Raw genomic sequence first — 19,138 nt, forward strand, 5'->3', positions numbered from 1 at the left:
GCATTAATCTCATACACAATGGAAAAATACTTGCAGATAATAAGCATTAAGAATGCAAATATATTTTCACTGTGGAAGAAAAATTATAATAAAGTTAGAAATCATATATTTGTGTAATCTACAAGGAAGCTGTAAATAGTCTACATTATGATATTCTATTTTAAAATGAAAACAATTCAATATTTAAGAATACAACAAATTTACTCAAGGCAAAATATTTGTTTATTACAGAACAGGATCTTAAAGTAAGCAAGGCAACATTAGATCAATCATTTTAGATTTTTTTCAATGAAGTATAATTTTTAAATTGTAATAAAGGCGAACATAAATTCTAACATGCTCTTCTCTTCTTATAAATGGGATGATGTAGAAAAGCAAAGCTTCAATGTGTAGGGATTGGAACCATCTGTAAAAGTTAAAAAACAAAATTAATAGTCCACTTCATCCAAGTTTCAAGATTACCTGGAATTAGCGAAGTAAATATTTCACCTTTTTATAATATTAGAAGAAGCAGGAATATAAAGAAGAAAGTTTCTAAACTAAGGGGAAAATTACTTTTGTTCCTATCTACTGGTAAGTAGGTAAGTTCCATGAAAACAGAGACTGTGTTCACTGCTACATTCTTTGTTTTTTTAAAGATTTATTTATTTATTTATACATGTACTGGGTACAGTCAGAAGCGCGGGAGGGTGAGAGAATTCACCAGAGCCAGAGCGGGGAGAAGAACCGAAGAACACTGCTGAGGGGAGCAGCAGGCGGCAGGAGAGGTCTGAGCGCCATGTGGGACCCTCCTCTGGTGGCCTCCTCCGGGGAGTAGCCGGGGATCGAACTGGCGATGCAGAGGCTGCAGGCAGCTTTGTAACCCAGTGCTCAACCACTGCGCCACCGGGGACCGGGGAGGCCCCACTGCTACATTCTTACTCTTCTAAACATCATCCAACACTTAGAAGACATTCCATAACTTCTTAGTAGATTATTACAAATAGTATTGCACCTAGGCATGTATCCATCAGCAAAACTCACTTTGCATAAAATATTTCCAGTGGCAATTCTCCGATAAAAGCTAATTCAAACACAGCTTGAGAAGTGCGTTGGGTGAAAAGTACATGAAGATATTAATGAATTAAAAAAGTTTCAGAAGATCTAGTATTCAATATCTGATCATCAATAGGACATATATGTTCTGAAATTACTCCAAAATAATGAGGTTTAATCCACAAAAAATACTTCTACTTTTCTTTAACTTTTCAGACCAGGAAGATAACTCTTTGCTTTCTAAGAAATCAAAATGAACAATTCTGATATCTTTTTTTATCAAAGATTTATTTTATTTATTTATGCACACAAGAGCTGGGGTGCAGGCCAGAGGTGCGGGTTGTGAGAGGATTCACCAGAGACAGCGTGGGAAGCATACCAGGCAGATCTACTGAGATACAGCAGATCTACTGAGATACACTGCTGTGGGAAGCAGGAGGCAAAACAAGAGAGGTCTGCTGCACCATGTGGATTAGCTCCTTAGCTCCCTGGCCAGGGATTGAACTCGTGCTGCAGTGGCTGCCAGCAGCCTCATAGTGCTGACTCAGGTGCTGACTCAATAGCCTCATAGTGCTGACCCCTTGTGCCACCAGGGAGGCCCAACAATTCTGATTATCTTAATGTTACCACAACTTTAGTATTAAAAGCTACAGATACTTAAAAAAAAAATCCTATAAAGATAAAAGCATATATATACATCAACAAGTATTTGCAAGACACTGTAAAGAATAAAAAAAAATTGCCTCTAAGGAGTTTACAATTCATATAGCATCTTGAATAAATCAGAAGTATGCATATACTTTTAAAGCCTTTTAGAACTTTCTATCAAAAATTAAGCCTTAAGAGCCTCCTCTGGTGGCGCAGGCGGTTGAGCACCGTGCTGTCAAGCTGTCCACAGTCTCTGCAGCGCTGGTTCGATCCCAGCCAGCCGGTGAGGGTCCCACATGGCGCAGCAGACCTCTCCTGTCGCACCCACTCTCGCCTCAGCAGTGTATGTCAGTAGATCTGCCTGTTCTGCTCCCCACTCTGTCTCTGGCGACGCCTCTCAACCCCACGTGCCTCTGGCCTACACCCCAGTTCTTGTATGCATAAATAAAAATAAATCTTTCAATAAAAAAAGAAGATATTTTAAACTTATTTTTATTTTTTTAAAAGATTTATTTATTTATGCATACAAGATCTGGGGTACAGGTCATTGATGCGGGGGGGTGAGAAGATTCACCAGAGACAGTGGGACACAGAACATGCCGATTGACCAAAGTACACTGCTGAGGGGAGCAGCGGGAGAGTCAGGAGAGGTCTGCTGCACCACGTGGGTTGCTCCCTGGCTGGCCTGGAATCGAACTCGTGCTGCAGTGGCTGCGGATAGCTTCACAGTTTGCGTCTTAACCCTTGCGCCACCAGGGAGGCCCCTCTAACTTATTTTTAAACTTACTACAAATACTTTCCAGCACAAGAACCTATAGAGATTAGTATAACATCACATATGTATCACCTAATTTCAATAATTATCAACTTTTGGCAGCTTTAACCCATCTACCTACCCTTCACACACATGGGGTACTGGAATTAAAGCAAACTGGTACAACCTTTCTAAAGGGCAATCTAGCAACATTTACCAAAATATAAATCTTTATGCCTACCACTGTAAGGAAACAGTCCTACAAATACACTTTAAAATGTGCAACTAATAGGATGTTTATTGAAGTAACAGAAAAAACTGGAAACAATCAAGTATTCATTAGTAGGGAAAGATGGGTATATCAAACTGTGTTATAAATAGCTCCAAGATATATTAACAAATTAAGTGAAAACAGCATGGTATAAAATATCTATATAGAAAGGCTATTTTATGTTTTTAAAATATAAATATGCTTGTGCGATATATAAATCCATTTTCTGAGTGACACCTCACTACCGCCACTCCTGATGAAATAAAGTGAAGCAAATGGCACAACAAAAAATAAAATGTAGATGATAGGCAGGGAGGGAAATACACACACACACACACACACGCACACACACAGAAGGAGAAAATGAGACAAAAAAGGTAAGAAGTTACAGAAAGCTTTAACTTTCACTTTGTACCTTTGTATACTATTTGAGTTTTTAATCATATACATGCATATGTATTGTTTTCTTCTAAGGTCAACAGGGATTGTGGAAGCCAGCCTCTAAAATGGCCCCAATAATCTCTACCTCCTGGTAGTCATACTCTTGTAGTCTGAGGTGCCCTACCCCATCACTCACATACACAATGTACCATGGTTTTTCTATGTGACCTAAAATTTCATCTAACTAAAAAGCTTCTGTACAGCAAGAGACAACAACCAAAACAAAGAGACACTCTACTGACTGGGAGAAAATATTTGCACTCCACACAACTGATAAGGGACTGATTTCAAAGATTCACAAAGAGCTTACTCCACTCAACAAAAACAAAGCAAACAAATCCAGTCAAAAGAAGAGCTAAAAAGACAGTTCTCCAAAGAGGAAATGCAAATGGCCAATAGGTATATGAAAAAATGCTCAACATCACTTATTATCAGGGAAATGCAAATCAAAATCACAATGAGATAACCCCTCACACCAGTGAGAATGGCACATATTTTAAAAAAACTGGTAACAACAAATGCTGGCGAAGATGTGGGGTAAAAGCAACTTTCTTACACTGCTAGTGGGAACGCAAACTAGTCCAAGCACTATGGAAAGCTGTGTGGAGGGTCCTCAAACTACTAAAAATGGAGCTACCATATGACCCAGCAATGCCACTCCTAGCAACCTACCCAAAGGACACAAAAACATTCATCCGAAAGGAAACCTGCACTCCTATATTTGTTGTAGCACTTTTTAAAATAGCAAAGATATGGAAACAACCTAAACACCCCAAAATAGATTACTGGATCAAGATGTGGTATATATACACAATGGAATACTATTTAGCAATCAAAAAAATGCATGCCATTTTCAGCAACATGGATGCAGCTGGAGTGGATTATGCTCAGTGAAATAAGTCAGAAGGAAAAAGAAAATATCGGATGGTCTCACTTATAAGAGAAATATAGGGAAATATAGGGAAACCAAATAAGGGATAAGGGACCTTGGAGGAAAAAATGACAAAACTAGCAGGCAGCTATAAATCAGCAGGGGAGGGAGAGGGATTAAAACAGGCCGAAGAGCACAAGAGACTATGGTGATGGCTCACGGGTGACTTGGTGGTAGGAATTTTATGGGTACTATACCTGAGAGGAGAAAGCAAACTGTACAAAAATGATGATGTGAAATATACAGAGAGAAATAGGCACAAAAGAATATAGTGTAGGGCCTCCCCGGTGGCGCAGCGGTTGAGCGCTGGGTTGCGAAGCTGCCCTCAGCCTCTTGCAGCGCCGGTTTGATCCCCAGCTGCTCCCCGGCCACCGGAGGAGGGTCCCACATGGCGGGCGCAGACCTCTCCTGCCGCCCGCTGCTCCCCTCAGCAATGTACTTCGGTCCTTCTGCCTGTTCTGCTCCAGAGAATTCACTCTCTCACCCTCCCGCGCTTCTGACTGTACCCAGTGATTGTATAAATAAATAAATAAATCTTAAAAAAAGAATATAGTGTAAGTTGTAATATGTTACTTTTAATATTAAGTTATAAAAGACACCAATGTCTCTGTGTCGTTTTCACTCATCTTTCCTGATCACTCACTCTGAAGGAAGACAACTACCCTGAAATGACTAATGTGGATTAACTAGACCTGTAAACAACCCTATCTGTGAGTTTGGAAGTGCACTTTTCAAGACTTGAAATGACAGTAAACCCAGAGAACAAACAGCTTGACTGTAACCTCATGAGAAACACTAGGCACCACCCTGATAAACTGCACATAGATTACTAACCCCAGGAAAAAAAATAATAAAATGCCTGCTGTTTTAAACAGCAAAATACTGTGATAATCTGTTAAGCAATAGGAAACTAATGCAAGTATAAATTTAGTATAAATTTTAAATTTTATATTATATACTTTATACTATATACTTTATAGTATAAAAGTATAAATTTTAAATTATTGCCAATGTTTCTGAAGGTCTCTCTCATTGAATAATTAAGATACAAGTTAACTTACTTGGAACTCTTATCTGGTAGTGATTAAGTGCTGTAAGAGCTTCTACTGCATCAGTTTTGCATTCCCATTCTAACAGCCCAGAAAGTGTTTTGGCAGAAGCTAAAGTAAAATAAAGAAACACAAATCCAGTTGTTATTTGCTTGTCCTCAGTAAAACAAAAAAACTTTAAAGAGGAATGAATGTTCACTCACGTTTTGCATCAAACACTTTGTATTTGATGAATGTAAGAACTTCATGGTCATTACACAACTGCCAAAGAAATGTAAAACTCCATTAAAATATGGCCAAAGAAAGAATCTTTTTTTTAAAGAAAATAAACTTTATGTCAGCATTTAAGTCTTGAGATTAGCATGAATTAAGTTAAATGTTTTTCAAAATATCCTTTATGACCAAATCACAGTAATATTCTATAAACTATATAAATAACTTTGTGTCACAAATAAAACCACAGACTTGTAACTGAAAGATCTAGTACTTAAGGTAGGAAGTAGAGTTAAAAAAAAAATCAATTCTTTTCTGAAGTATTTCCTACAGTCAGGGGAATGTTTTGTTGAGGGTGAGAGTAAAAGGGAAGGTAAAAGAACTTTCTGAATGTGGGAGTTAACAGTATCTCAATCTAATTCTAACTCTCAAAAAGATTGAGTCACAAACCAACAAAAGACCAGAGAATAAGGAGGCCAAAATAACAATACTAATATCAAAAGGAGATGAACAGAACACGACTTTAAAGTGAGATTATCATACAATATATACTTTAAAGTAAGAAATAGGAACATTCTATACAATTTGTACTTAATTTCAGTGCCTACCTTCGTGAAGGTCTCTTCTGTGACACACAATGGGACATTATAATAATGCAGCACACATGAGGGTGGCTGGATTATATTCTTAGATGCTTGTCCAGCACTTGTAAAACGATTGTTTTTACTCATTGCAAAATCCTTATAACTACTTGTACCATCTTCCAGCTCAAATATTTGACTTGGAACAACTGAATGCTGTTTAGACACACTAAAAATTGGAAAGGAAAACATAGAGAACATACTTGTTAGAGTAAAAGTAGCAAATAGTATCTAAATGCTAACATAGCCTGAATCATTCATAAAAAAGGCATTATCAGGTGTTGTATAATAGTTTAAATATTTAACATTTTAAATATGCATCTAATATTTCAATTTAGCTTGAATATAATCAATCACTGATACTTTAGATACCAATTAGAAAGAAATATCTTTTGAATACATTCACATTAGAAATGTTTAACATAAAACAATGCCACTCTAACATGCTGTTTTATGATCAGAAACTTAAAACTAGATATAAGTAGGCAAAATCTGCATTATATAATCCTAATATTTTTTTCCAAAATGGTAACATTATTGCTGCTAATTTCAGTGTCACCTACATTAAAATATTAAAATACTGAAACTGAAACTAATGTCTAAAGTTGATAAAAAAAATTTAAGCTCTTATTTATGGTTTTGTTCATTTTTCTATTTATCTAGTTTCTCTGTAAATGTATAGGAGTAATTTTTTTTTTTTTTGTGGGACCCTCGCTGATGGCCGGGGATTGAACTGACGCTGCAGAGGCTGCAGGCAGCCTCATAACCCAGCGCTCAACCGCTGTGACACCAGGGGAGGCCCAGTAATTTTTGTTTTATAAATGTCAATCTTTTGTCAGTTATATGTAAATGTCTTCTCTCACTCTGTGACTTTTCACTTTATAGCAAACTGTGATGCAAGGAATTTTTTTCACAAAATAATAAAAGATTTTTAAATTACCACTTAATATAAATAATTACCAAACATTAAGTCTTTTCCCAAATAATTTGACGTTGTTGAGATGTGTGACAGCTCTTTCTACAGCATACTCATCACCCATTTCTACCAATGCTGTACCAGGAATAGTCTTCATAAATTTTACCTGTGAATACAAAATCCCAAAAAAGTGACCATTTCTCCCCTTAAGAGTAACAATTTTTAGAAGGTAATATGATTTAAGTGGTTGAAGTCAAATACAGGCGATCATCTGGAATCTTTATTCTGTTCTGCCATAATATATTTTATATCGTTTATAAATAAATGGCAGTGTATTTTTATATCTACTTTATAATATGGTACACTGAAGAAGAGCACAGGCTTACCCTGATTCTGTTATTAGTTATGTGATTTGGGGCAATTTACTCCTCTGAGTCATAAATTTTCCTGTGAAACAGATAATATCTGGCAGGACTCAATATTTATTCATTCAACAAGTTCAACAGAAGTTTTTAGTTTTTTTTAATTGAAGTAACACTGCAAATCAGTATTCAGCTTTATTTTACATCAAACCAAAGATTTGAATATTCTTGTGCGAAAAATTTCTCTAGATTTAATGTAACAACATCTGACAAAATCATATAATGACTAAATATATATGTTAACTATGTAGTACGCGTGCTGGTAAATCTAAAGAAAAGTTCAGAAATTTTAATATGTACATATAGGTCTTTAAAGGGTTATGATTACTTAAGTTTAGTGGATCATGTTATCATTTAAAATGTTTAAAAACTGCTTCCTCTTCCCGTAAGCGGCCTTAGTGATCTCTGAATGGTACTCACTTGACCCAGAAACCCCTATAAAGGCATGCAAATCAAGAGGTTCAAATTTCCGTGTTCATTTTAAGAACACTCGTGAAACTCTCCAGGCCATCAAGGGTATGCATATCCGAAAAGCCACCAAGTATCTGAAGGATATCACTCTATAGAAGCAGTGCGTGCTACTCTGTTGTTAAAATGGTGGCGTTGGTAGGTGTGCCCAGGCCAAACAGTGGGGTTGGATGCAGGATCGGTGGCCCAAGAGAGTGCTGAATTTTTACTGCACATGCTTAAAAATGCAGAGAGTAATGCCGAACTTAAGGGCTTAGATGTAGATTCTTTGGTCATTGAGCATATCCAAGAGAACAAAGCCCCTAAGATGCGTCACAGAACTTACAGAGCTCATGGTCAGATTAACCCATACATGAGCTCCCCCTGCCACACTGAGATGATCCTTACTGAAAAAGAGCAGATTGTTCCTAAACCAGAAGAGGAGGTGGCACAGAAGAAAAAGATAACCCAGAAGAAACAAAAACTTATGGCGAGGGAGTAAGTTTAACTTTTAAAATAAAAGGAAACAAAAGTAAAAAATAAAAATAAAAATAAAATTTTAAAAACGTCTTTGAGAGATGGGATGAAAGACTAGAATTACATAAAATACAGAAAACAAGTTTTAATAGACACAGTGATTTGGGTTTCTAAATCATAAGCGAATTCATAAAATTCAAGGCAAAGTATTGAAACTCAAATTACTGAGTTTGTCAAATAATTGGTTAACTTAAGACTACTGCTCATTTCCAATTTTTTCCATGATTCTTTAAAAAAAAAAATAGCATATGTCTTATGTCAGAAACTATTATAATTATTAGTGAGGTAGCAATGAAAACATCATCACGTATTTGGGGAAACCACAGTACCTGGCAAAAATAAAGTCACAATTTTAAAGACCTTTAAAATATGGTATTTTAAACCTTTTATACTTTTGAATGTAAGCTTCAGACAGAAAGTCCTGGATATATTCTATCAAAGTGGATCAGTTTAACTACTGATTAAGTTAAAAGCACATTGTTCCTCAGAAAATAGTTGCAGCTCCAGCATTTGAAGCAAATATATAAATCTAGAACCCTTCTAAAATACATGACTTATGATCAAACTTCCAGACATGTTCATGTATACCTACCTCCACAAAACTTCTTTCAAATTCCCAAGTGCAGCATATTAAATTCTAGACTCTCTTTGAAATGTTAAAAAAATATAGACTTATATCTCTAATATATAACTTATTTAAGTACTGTTTGAACTTTTTATATCAGTTATTTAAAAATATTTTCAGTACCAATACTCTATACTAATCACTTACCAACAAAAACCACCTAATGAATTTTTAGCTTTGGTGGTGAAAGGAGTAGGGGTAGGCTATTAAAAGAGCTAGTGTGTTCCTAATACAAGGAAAAGACACATATCTAAAGCTTTTTCAGAACTTTCTATTGTTTAACTAGCAAAAGAAAATAAGATAAAACAAAACTTACCTTTTCAATATTTCCATATAAGCAAAATAAGTTGAAGACTCTTGAACAATTCATTTTTAGCTGATGTAATCCACTAACCATTACAACTGAACCAGAGGGATTTCCTCCATGCATGTAAGAGGAAGAAGCCTGCGGTAATGGATATGCAACAAGCTCAGGTGTATCTCGAGAGCCCATTCTGTAACGACTTGGTAAAGGCAACAATGGACCATGGGAACCTACAAAAAAAAAAAACAAAACCCATAACTTTAGCAAATACACTTCACTACATAAAAAAATAAATTTTTATTAAATAGCTTGATGTATGTCCAAGCAAAACTCAAATGCCTGAATATTCAAATATAACCTGTGGGAATTAATAAAATCTATCCTTATTTGTATTAAATCCAATATACATTGACCTGTACAAACATAAATACATCAGGCTAAAAGTCTGCATTTTGTTTAATACAGTTTTTAAAAAGTATGTAAAAAAAAAGTATGTAAGATCAGGATATAGCTGTGGAAAATCAATGCAAACCCTTAGGTGACTACATATAAAGTATACCTTATATTTTTTAAAAAGTGAATATACCTCATTGTCTTTTGGAAAATAATACATAAAATACACAGTAAAACCTAAGAAACTATATAGATATAACATAAAACATCTTTAGTTCCACTGAAAAGTTGTGTTCTTGAATGTTTTACAATAATGTACTTTCAGGTTAGTATTTTATTACCCTAATTCTAATTTAGGAAACTAAGACCCTAAGTTAATACCTCACATACTCAGAGTTGTCTCATTATTCAGAAACTTCCATTTTTTAAACAAAATAAAAAACCCAGAAGAAAATGCCTGAGTATCTGAAACTATTAACATAGAAATACACAATCTGTCTCTTGTACTGAGAACACTTATGAACTTGCTAACTTTAGTTCTAAATAACTTTAATTAACCTGATTTTCTCCTCCACAACGGACTAAACAAGAAAACTAGACTGAAAGGACTAGAAATGAACTGGGGAATTTGCAGAAACTGTGATATTTAAAATAGGCACAGGCACATTTATAGCAGCAAGAACAAAGAAACAGCAACTAGATGGAGCCACGTGCTCAATATAAACTCACACATCTTAGTGATTACAGAAGCATACTCTGGGGTACGTGTAAAGGTCTTCCAGACAGATGTGCAAGAAACCAATCCAAAAACCCAAGTCCTTTTCTTATTTCTCAAGTAAAGAGTATGTAATGCCACTGACTCTCATTTTTATGTAAAACTAAGAGATACTTCTCATCTAGTAAGTGAATTACTAAGGGTGACTATATTTTGGTATCCAGACCATAGTATGCGGACTCCAGTTTCATATGCAGTCTTCTAAATACAGCTGCAATTCATAACACAGCAACACCACTACTGAGCACACACACAATGTGAATTTCTGAAATTTTATGGAGGAATACTTATTAATGCCTCATCATCAGTGGTGCCTTAAACTGGTTTTAACTGCTTTTCTTGATGGTAGTTTATCCAAACAATTGGTAGTTTATCCAAACAATCAACATATTCATGGTGAGTTACTTTCTAGTAATTGAACATATTTTGGTCTCTAATTTAGACTGCTATATACACTGGGGTTCAAATCAATCATTCTTTTTTTTTAATATCAATCATTCTTATCCTTATTACAAAACTATAAATACATACTAGTTGTCCCCTCCAACTAGTACCATTATTAGTTTGGACAGTATGGATAATTCACTATTATCACTCATTTCCTTTTCATGGAAAATGTGTGGTAGATGGGAAGTGAAAACCTCCACTATGCTTAAAGTTAACCATGGTCTAAAACCTCTGAGATCTGCTGCTACAGGTAAAGGCCAAATTCAGTGCAAGAGAATTTGCACTGAACTATGACCTTCAGCCATCAGTAATATATTTTATTACTTACATTATTTAAATTGTTACCTATATTGTTTAAGAAGATCTTCTTAAAGGAAGTTTTTTAAAAGTTTTCTATATTAAATAGTTCATGCAAAAAAGTCATGGTGCTCAAAAAAATTTCAGATTTAAAAATTCACTTGTGCAAAAATGCCACATAAATGACATTATTCACATTCCAAAGGCATTTTCTATTTTTGAAACTTAAAACCTTTGGTCTAGAAACTATCCAAAGGTGCTAGCAATTAACAAACAATTGGGCTCACAGCAACTAATCTATATATTCATTTCTGCCACTTTTCAAGTATGAGGGCATCCACCAGCTTATCTCATAGGGCCGGTCTTCCCAAATTAAAAGATTTAAAGATGTCTAAAAGCACAGCTTTGTACTGCTATAATAAACCAATGAATTTATTTAATAATTAACCTTTTTAAAAAAAAAAAATTATTTATGCATACAAGAACGAGGTTACAGGCCAGAGGTATAGGGGGATGAGAGGATTCACCAGAGACAGAGTGGGGGACAGAACAGGCAGAATGACTGAAATACACTGCTGAAGGGAGTGGCGGGTGAGTCAGAAGAGGTCTGCTGCACCATGTGGGTTGCTCCCTGACTGGGGATCGAACTCGTGCTGCAGTGGCTGCAGTCAGCTTCATAGGTTGTGTCTTAACCCCTTGCACCACCAGGGAGGCCCAATAATTAACATTTTCTATTCCCTCTTTCCCACATACCATCAGTGAAGGAAAATCAGCCATGCATGGTATCATTATCAAGTTACAAATAAACTTGTTTTGCCAAAGGGATACAGCTATAATGTGTCAAAAAGGCTCAATATCACTGGCACTCACTCCTACTTTCTTTAATTTTTCTATTTCTTCATCTTAATTCTCTTTTCTACCTCTTTTTATTCATATCTCATTCTTACTTCCTATACCTTACTCTGCTTACTTCTTCAATTTTAATGGACATAGTTCAGATGAGACACTCCGGCACAAGCCCATCACCACCACTCTCATCCTGAGCAGGACTCTCCATCTACAACTGTCAGTCCAACGAAAAATTTTGCCACTCTCTTTAAATAAGTTTATGTTTTAAAATTTAGTCTCTAGGTAAGTAAATAAATAAAAGAGCATGAAACTGACAATTTCACAACACTCTTTTAAAAATAAAAAGTTCTTTTTGGGCATCAAGTCATATATTTTTGCTTATACAAATTTTCAGCAAAATGTATTTTATAAAGGAAGACAAATCTGAGAACTCATACTGAGAAAATAGTCTGTTGTCAACACTATTAGAGTTCCTTGTCCTTCATTTACTCTTTCACATACTTTTTTAAGCCCCTATGGCAAAGTATTTAAATTTTAGCTTTCAGTTGACTCCTTTAACACTTTTATACACTCTACAACTACACTACAAACTTGTAATTAGTAATTCTTTTGTAGGCTCCATTATGCAAAGCATAGTGGACTACCAATACATGTTTCTTTAATGCAAAATCGGAACTACCCATTACTTACTATTTCTGTTAAACAACTAAGAAACATGATCAAAGAACACTCACTAAAACGACTGCAAGATTTCATTCCATACTACACTTGCTGTTTTGACATTAACAAGAGACTGTTTCATTCTATTCTACCATATAGACTACCACCGAATTTTGAATACACACACACACACATATATATATATACACACACATACATATATATATATATGTACACACACGTGCGCGCACACACACAAAATAAATGCCTGAAATTCAAAAAGAGACACTAGGAAATATGCCAACACTCACAGCTGAGAATGTTCATCAAATATGTAGGTAATTTGAGAACATTTTGACAACAAACAATATCTAGGGCTTTTTGGTGATAAATCTCAGGAGTACAATGTAACAATTTTTATTTTTCTACCATTTCTAATAGAATAGTACTTCAACTTTAAACCACAGAATAGGTAAGGTCAATAACTATGACTAAAAACCAAAAAAAAAAATATTTAAGAACAGAGTCTATAATCAGTTAAAAGTCTTATCAATAGTAATTCTCAACATTTACTTTGAACGACAATAATCTGAAACCTAACTTTTTCCTGAAGAAGTAATTCTCGGTTTCATAACCTTAATTTATCAACCTAGTAAACATTATCAAGTTTTAAAAGAGGAGTTAAATACAAACAAACTTAACCAAAGTCAAAATACCAACTACAGAACTGAAAGAAATAATGATCTAACCAGAAACATGTTTCCTTTTGACAAATACCCTATTCTATCTGCTCTTGTTATCAAAATTCCTCCATGTTGACAACTGCTAGAATGCAAGAAAATACACTTACGGAGCAATAATACATTTTGTTCCCCTAACACATCAGAGCCCATAACTACTCAAAACCAAACCAAAACAAAACAAAATATAACACAAAAAGTTTTCAATCCCCAACCTATAGTTCTCATTTATCTGAAGGATTATATTATGTATCAATATCCTAAGAAAACAAAGGATTTTGGACAACTTCAGAATATATTTTAAGGGACTGATCACATATAAACCAAGTCAGGTGAGCAAGAAAAATAGAGACAAGAAATATGCCATTCTTCATCAAAAATGCAAAAATTCTAATAGTTCATCTATACTACCTTCCTTCTGCCTTGACAAACTTACCATAGCCATCATGTCTAAACGAAGAAGGGTGTTCTCCCAAAATGGCTTGTCTCTGGCGACCCTTTCCTCTATCTGACACAAAAGTAGAAACATGGTTTTAACAATTTGACCCAAGTACTTAACAGAGTTCTCACATGGGAAACACCCATTCAAAACATCCATTACAATTCATAAAGGAAATATGATTCCTGGTTAACTTTTAAATCCATTCATATCCAATTTAAATACAAACACCAAAAGTTTAAGAAAGTAATTCTATCTAACAAATTCCACTTAACTTGAAAATATCTTTTTGGCAAATGCCAAATACAATCACACTTTCAAATTTAAGGAAAGAATGGATACTTTTCAGAAAGTGAATGTACACAATGCTAGTTTGACACTGTACAGAAGTTTTTACCAATACATGTCTTTAAAACAAGCTTTAAGTGCAGTACTTTTGAAAGACAGTACCTGAATCATACTATTAGCTTCAACAGCAACACATTTTCAAAGTGGGCTTCTTTCAAGAAGTTCAGCATAAGCCAACAACAACCTGTATTACATGGTTTCACAATCAGTAAACACAGAGTATTTTGTATGTATATACACATATTTACAAACACCTACTGACTTGAGAGATGGAAATTTGCACATCACTGGCCCATATTATGTATCATGGATTGGTCATTAGCTATAGACTTTAACACCAGGCATGACTATGAGCATCCCCCAAAGTTTAAATACGCCAAGATAAAACTAACCAAGGGGGCTACATTATTGGATTAGAGTACTACAATACTAGCTACATTTTCAGAGAAGGCATGCCAATTTTCCCAAATCTAATTGAGACATCAATAAAATTACTTGTGAGTTTCTGAAACAGCACTTCCTATGTTAGTAAATTTTAAAAAGTCATTTATAACAGTTTTACAAAGTCAGCTGCTCAGATTGTGTCCAATAAAAAAAATTTTAATGTATCTTTAGAGTCTGTTTATTCTAATCTTTGAAAATTCAAAGAGAAGGTTTTATATATATATCCTTAGTCACCTAAACAAATGAGGTTTATGGGCGATGAGAAATACTTTAATTTTCACTTCAGTCTTGAGAAATATCACTTTCATTACCACTTCCAAATTATCATAGCACTGAAAGGAACCTAGGAGGTCATCAAGTTAAACTTTCATTCAGTGTACAAATTCTCTTTACATCATTCCCTAACAACTGGAACCGCCCAGCTTCCAAATACCCAACACCAGTAGCAAAGTACTACCTCCTTTCCCTTACATTTTCAGTAATCCCAAATCATGAGAAAATTTTTACACTGTGTAAAATTTGGTCCTCTACCCACAGTCTATCCCATTGGGGTCCTCACAGTCTATCTGTCTTCAAAAATCCTTTCAAATGCTCATATTGATCTTCCTCTTTTCCCAAAGTCATTTCTTCTCCATTCTAAGCTTTCAGAGTCTTCTTTGCATTACTAGACTTCCAGCACCTCATCATTAAGTCTCACTCATCCTGACTCATTCCAGTCCACTAATCTGTTCTGTTTAAGTACCGCTGCATAAGCATGCCACCAAAGATTAAATATAATTCTTTATCTGATCTAGGACTCTTAAACCAAAGATATCATAAAGTCTTCAAGGCTCAGTTTTATTGATATAGTTAACAGTGTACTATATAGGAAAGAATACTGGATTAGGGATCAGAAGATTCCAACTTAACCACAAATTTGCTATACAATCACAGAAACTGACAATCTTCATTCATAAAATGAAGGTGTTAGAGTAGATGATCTCCAAGGTATCTTTCAGCTACACATTCTTTATTATTAATAATTCTCTTTATTTGAAGTACTACCTAGTACAAGGTCACATAAAACAGAACAAATGTGCCTAAGAGTCAAAACACTGAAAACATCAGTCTCTAAATAGTGGCTTGTAACCTTTCATGTATTCATCTAAAAATCTGACAGAAGCTATGGACCTCCCAAAAAAGATCCACATACACCCAAGTTTTACTTAATATTACTGGAGGCAATCTCTGGTGTTTAGGTTAAGAATTCTTTGCCCTAAAATGTAAATTTGGGCTGAAAAGGACTTTTAAAAATTGTTAGATTTATAAAAAAACCTCTTTTCTTTGTCTTGGTAGAAAAAGTAACAACTTAAATGGAAGCTGAAATAACTACAAAACCAAAAATGCAAACTGGTACATTCTTGCCAGACAAATACCTATCTGTATATGTATTCTTTTCTCTTGACAGTTTAAACAACTAAAATTCTGTTTTACTACTTCTAATTATATTTCAATATGTAAATATTTACCTTAAACATGCCTAAATTTTTCTGACTATAATTCCTTGTATGAAAGCTAAGTTGGTGTTATGTTATTTTAGATATTTTCAAGAACATATGTATTACAATAAGCATATCTATAAATGTTTTAAATGACATGAGAAATATAACCAAGACTATTTGAAATGAGTTAAAAAACAAAAACTGAGCATTTAACAACTGACTATAATTTGACAGAAGTGAGAGATTTCTCATCAACCACTTGCTCTGTTGTTTGAGTACTAAGGCTTTGTTTCCAATACTGTATTCAACTGCATCAAGTCTATGCCAAGCAGATTTCTGTGAATCGTGAAAAGTGTGGGGTCCAGCCAAAGTCACGTTACAAAACAAACTTGTCTGCAACCCCAAGGATAAGGCAAGATGATTTCCTGGGAATTGAGAATTAGAGAAGCCAATCATCCAAATGTCCTAAATAATCTGAACATGCAAGGAGCACTGCATTATCTTTTTTCTTCTGGCAAGGACACACACTATACAGTCCTACTGCCCAAGATACTTTGGATGCCATAAATTTTCTTCTAGTTTATTGACTTTTACATTCTTGTCTTGGTGAGGTTTTCCCAACAAGTAGTTCAAATAATGATATTGTAGTGGAGAAATAGCCAATACTGCAGCCCCCTTGTTTTTACAAGATCCACATTTTAATTTGTATATTCCAGAATTGCCACACAGTTAGTTGAACAATTTTATCAGTCGAATCTATGCCCATGAAATCTACCATTTAAAAGTGAAAATGCACCTCAAACGAAATGCTCTTATTTTCAGATTTATCAAGTTTAAATATAGTCTACCTTGAACAGACATGTTACTTTCACCTACATTTAAAATGTCAAAATTTCTCGTTACACAAATTAACATGAATGATAACTTTAAAATGTTACAAAAAGTGACAACTTATAAACAGCCACTTTACAAAAATCAAACCACACAGAAAATCGGCTTTTACATATAATGCACCTTTTTCATTTGTGTCATTCTGCTCAATGTCCACAATCGAGAAGGGAAAAAAAAGTAACCTTAAGTGCACCAAGTGTGCACCTTTCTAATTTCTTATAGCATCTGTGTGGATTGGTTGAGCATTATCAATTCCCAAGACCTGTAGATAAGTTGGCCCCGGTTATTTGCCAATTAACAATTTGAATCTAAGCTGCAAACAGTTACAGTAATGGGCATTAAGATTTACAACATAATAAAGTCTAGTATCCGTTAGTGAAAATTCTTAAGTTCTAACAACTGAAAGCTTAAGGGAAATCAGACCAATATATACATACAACTTGAATAAATAAATGGGCACAGTCTATCATGGTGTTCATCCCATGCAAGTCTGAAGTACTGTTAAGTGTCCTCCTTTAAAAACTTGGGGTGATGGTGCATGCAGTATGCAGTCAAGGTGAATTGCAAGTCTGAGTTTTTCAGAGGGCTTTTGCTGATGCCGATGTTGTGCATGATGAAGTGTAGAGTCAGCCTGCTGGAGTCCTCTATCCTTCTTAATGCCTTGTCCAGCTTGGGGGAAAAGTCCTTTCCATAGAGAAGCAGTGTGCAAGTTTGCAGTTTGTAAGAAATATTCTGAATCAGTTTCCTCTCCTCCAAAGAGAGAGAGCTGCTTGGAGAAATGCAAGTCCTTGAACTGCGGGCGTGCCTGTATGTGTGGGCTCCTTGTTGAACTAAATATAAGTAGCTCGGTACATACCAGTAGGGGGCACTAATGTTCAAGGTTATTTTCCAGCATTACATGGCTTTTGCAACAAAAGCATTCACCAACAAGGTTTTCATTTGAATAAACTAGCTCATCTCAGGACAAAGGAATCTAACTGCATGTAAAAATTGCCAGCAGATATAAGTACATTTTAAAATACATAAAATACTTACCTCGTCTTCCCAAATATGGTTTAGTGTAGTCCCAACTGTCATTGTCATTCCTAATAACATTTAGACGAGTTGGCTGTTAAAATTAAAAAGAAAGTAAGTTCAAATTGTATATCCAAAGGATAAACATTTCTTTGGCATAGTATTGAAAAAATATTTACCCTTGCATATTCAATTTTCAGTGTGCAACATCCAGCATATATATCTGCTCCATTGAGTGCTGCTTTAGCTTTCTGGGCACAAAGGACTGATTCAAACATAAGCTCTATTAAGGAAATTTGGCTTAAAGTGTCCAATATGTAGCTATTACTCATTCTGTAAGGACCGAAAATAATCAGAAATAACACTTTCACTTCTAGAAATGTTTTACCAAATAAAACTTTTAGGTGAATTTCAGTAGAAATTATTTTTAAGATCAAGAGAACCAAAGAAAACATAATAGAGCCAAACTATTTACAATAAGCCTAATTCATCAGAAATACTTTATAAATTGGAGAAGAGAGAGAGAATGGAGCATACTCCCACTTCCCAGCTAAGGACTATTTGCTGCCTTGAAACAGGAAAAACGTTACAAAGAATCAAAATAACAGAAAAGAAATACCTGATTTTCATGTATTTCTGAGAAAGCAGATTTTATAATCATGTAACTTTTGTTTTTTTAATCACTTAAGTCTACAATTGCTTTAAAAAAGAAATCAAACAACAGAAGTTTTAAAAAAAGACAAAACACTTTGCCAGAAGCAAGCACCATTAAGAGTTTGTTTTTATATTCTTATCTTTTTCTATGCATACATATGTACACAAAAGTTAAGGGTATTTTTTCCCCATTACTGTTTTTAATTATTTATTTTATATAACTCTTACATAATTTTTCATTTTTGCACAATGTATGCATTTTCATTTTGGTTATATTCCCCATACAATTGTACCCCCTTTATTTTGACCCTAATCCCTCCTCTCCTCCCCTGTCCCCCATAGTGTGTCTCTGGTTTATAGCTGCTTGTTGATTTTGATTTTTTCTTTATAATAATGATTTTTTCTTATAATTAGTCTTTTTCCTGGGCCCTTAATTAGGTTTTCTGAATTCCTGCTGTGAGTGAGACCATCC

The 19,138-nt window shown here is 34.7% G+C and overlaps 1 protein-coding gene and 1 pseudogene across 2 annotated transcripts in view; one reads left to right on the top strand and one right to left on the bottom strand.

The window, feature by feature from the left end:
* Positions 1 to 350: 350 nt before the first annotated feature.
* The window catches only part of HNRNPLL (heterogeneous nuclear ribonucleoprotein L like), a gene marked incomplete at both ends in the record, with an annotated part of 39,613 nt that continues 20,825 nt past the window's right edge, over positions 351 to 19,138 (bottom strand). The window contains 9 exons of the mRNA XM_084234523.1: positions 351 to 406; positions 5,142 to 5,240; positions 5,333 to 5,390; positions 5,951 to 6,152; positions 6,944 to 7,065; positions 9,247 to 9,464; positions 13,832 to 13,903; positions 18,034 to 18,106; positions 18,192 to 18,293. Of these exons, the coding sequence (XP_084090649.1) occupies positions 351 to 406; positions 5,142 to 5,240; positions 5,333 to 5,390; positions 5,951 to 6,152; positions 6,944 to 7,065; positions 9,247 to 9,464; positions 13,832 to 13,903; positions 18,034 to 18,106; positions 18,192 to 18,293 (1,002 nt within the window). The remainder of the gene's footprint in view (positions 407 to 5,141; positions 5,241 to 5,332; positions 5,391 to 5,950; positions 6,153 to 6,943; positions 7,066 to 9,246; positions 9,465 to 13,831; positions 13,904 to 18,033; positions 18,107 to 18,191; positions 18,294 to 19,138) is intronic.
* Positions 7,840 to 8,300, top strand: LOC311171662 (large ribosomal subunit protein uL22-like; annotated as a pseudogene). Its single transcript has one exon. The product of its transcript is annotated as a large ribosomal subunit protein uL22-like (transcript).

This window comes from Talpa europaea (assembly GCF_964194135.1).
Source record: "Talpa europaea genome assembly, chromosome: 6".
In the NCBI taxonomy this organism is placed as follows: domain Eukaryota; kingdom Metazoa; phylum Chordata; class Mammalia; order Eulipotyphla; family Talpidae; genus Talpa; species Talpa europaea.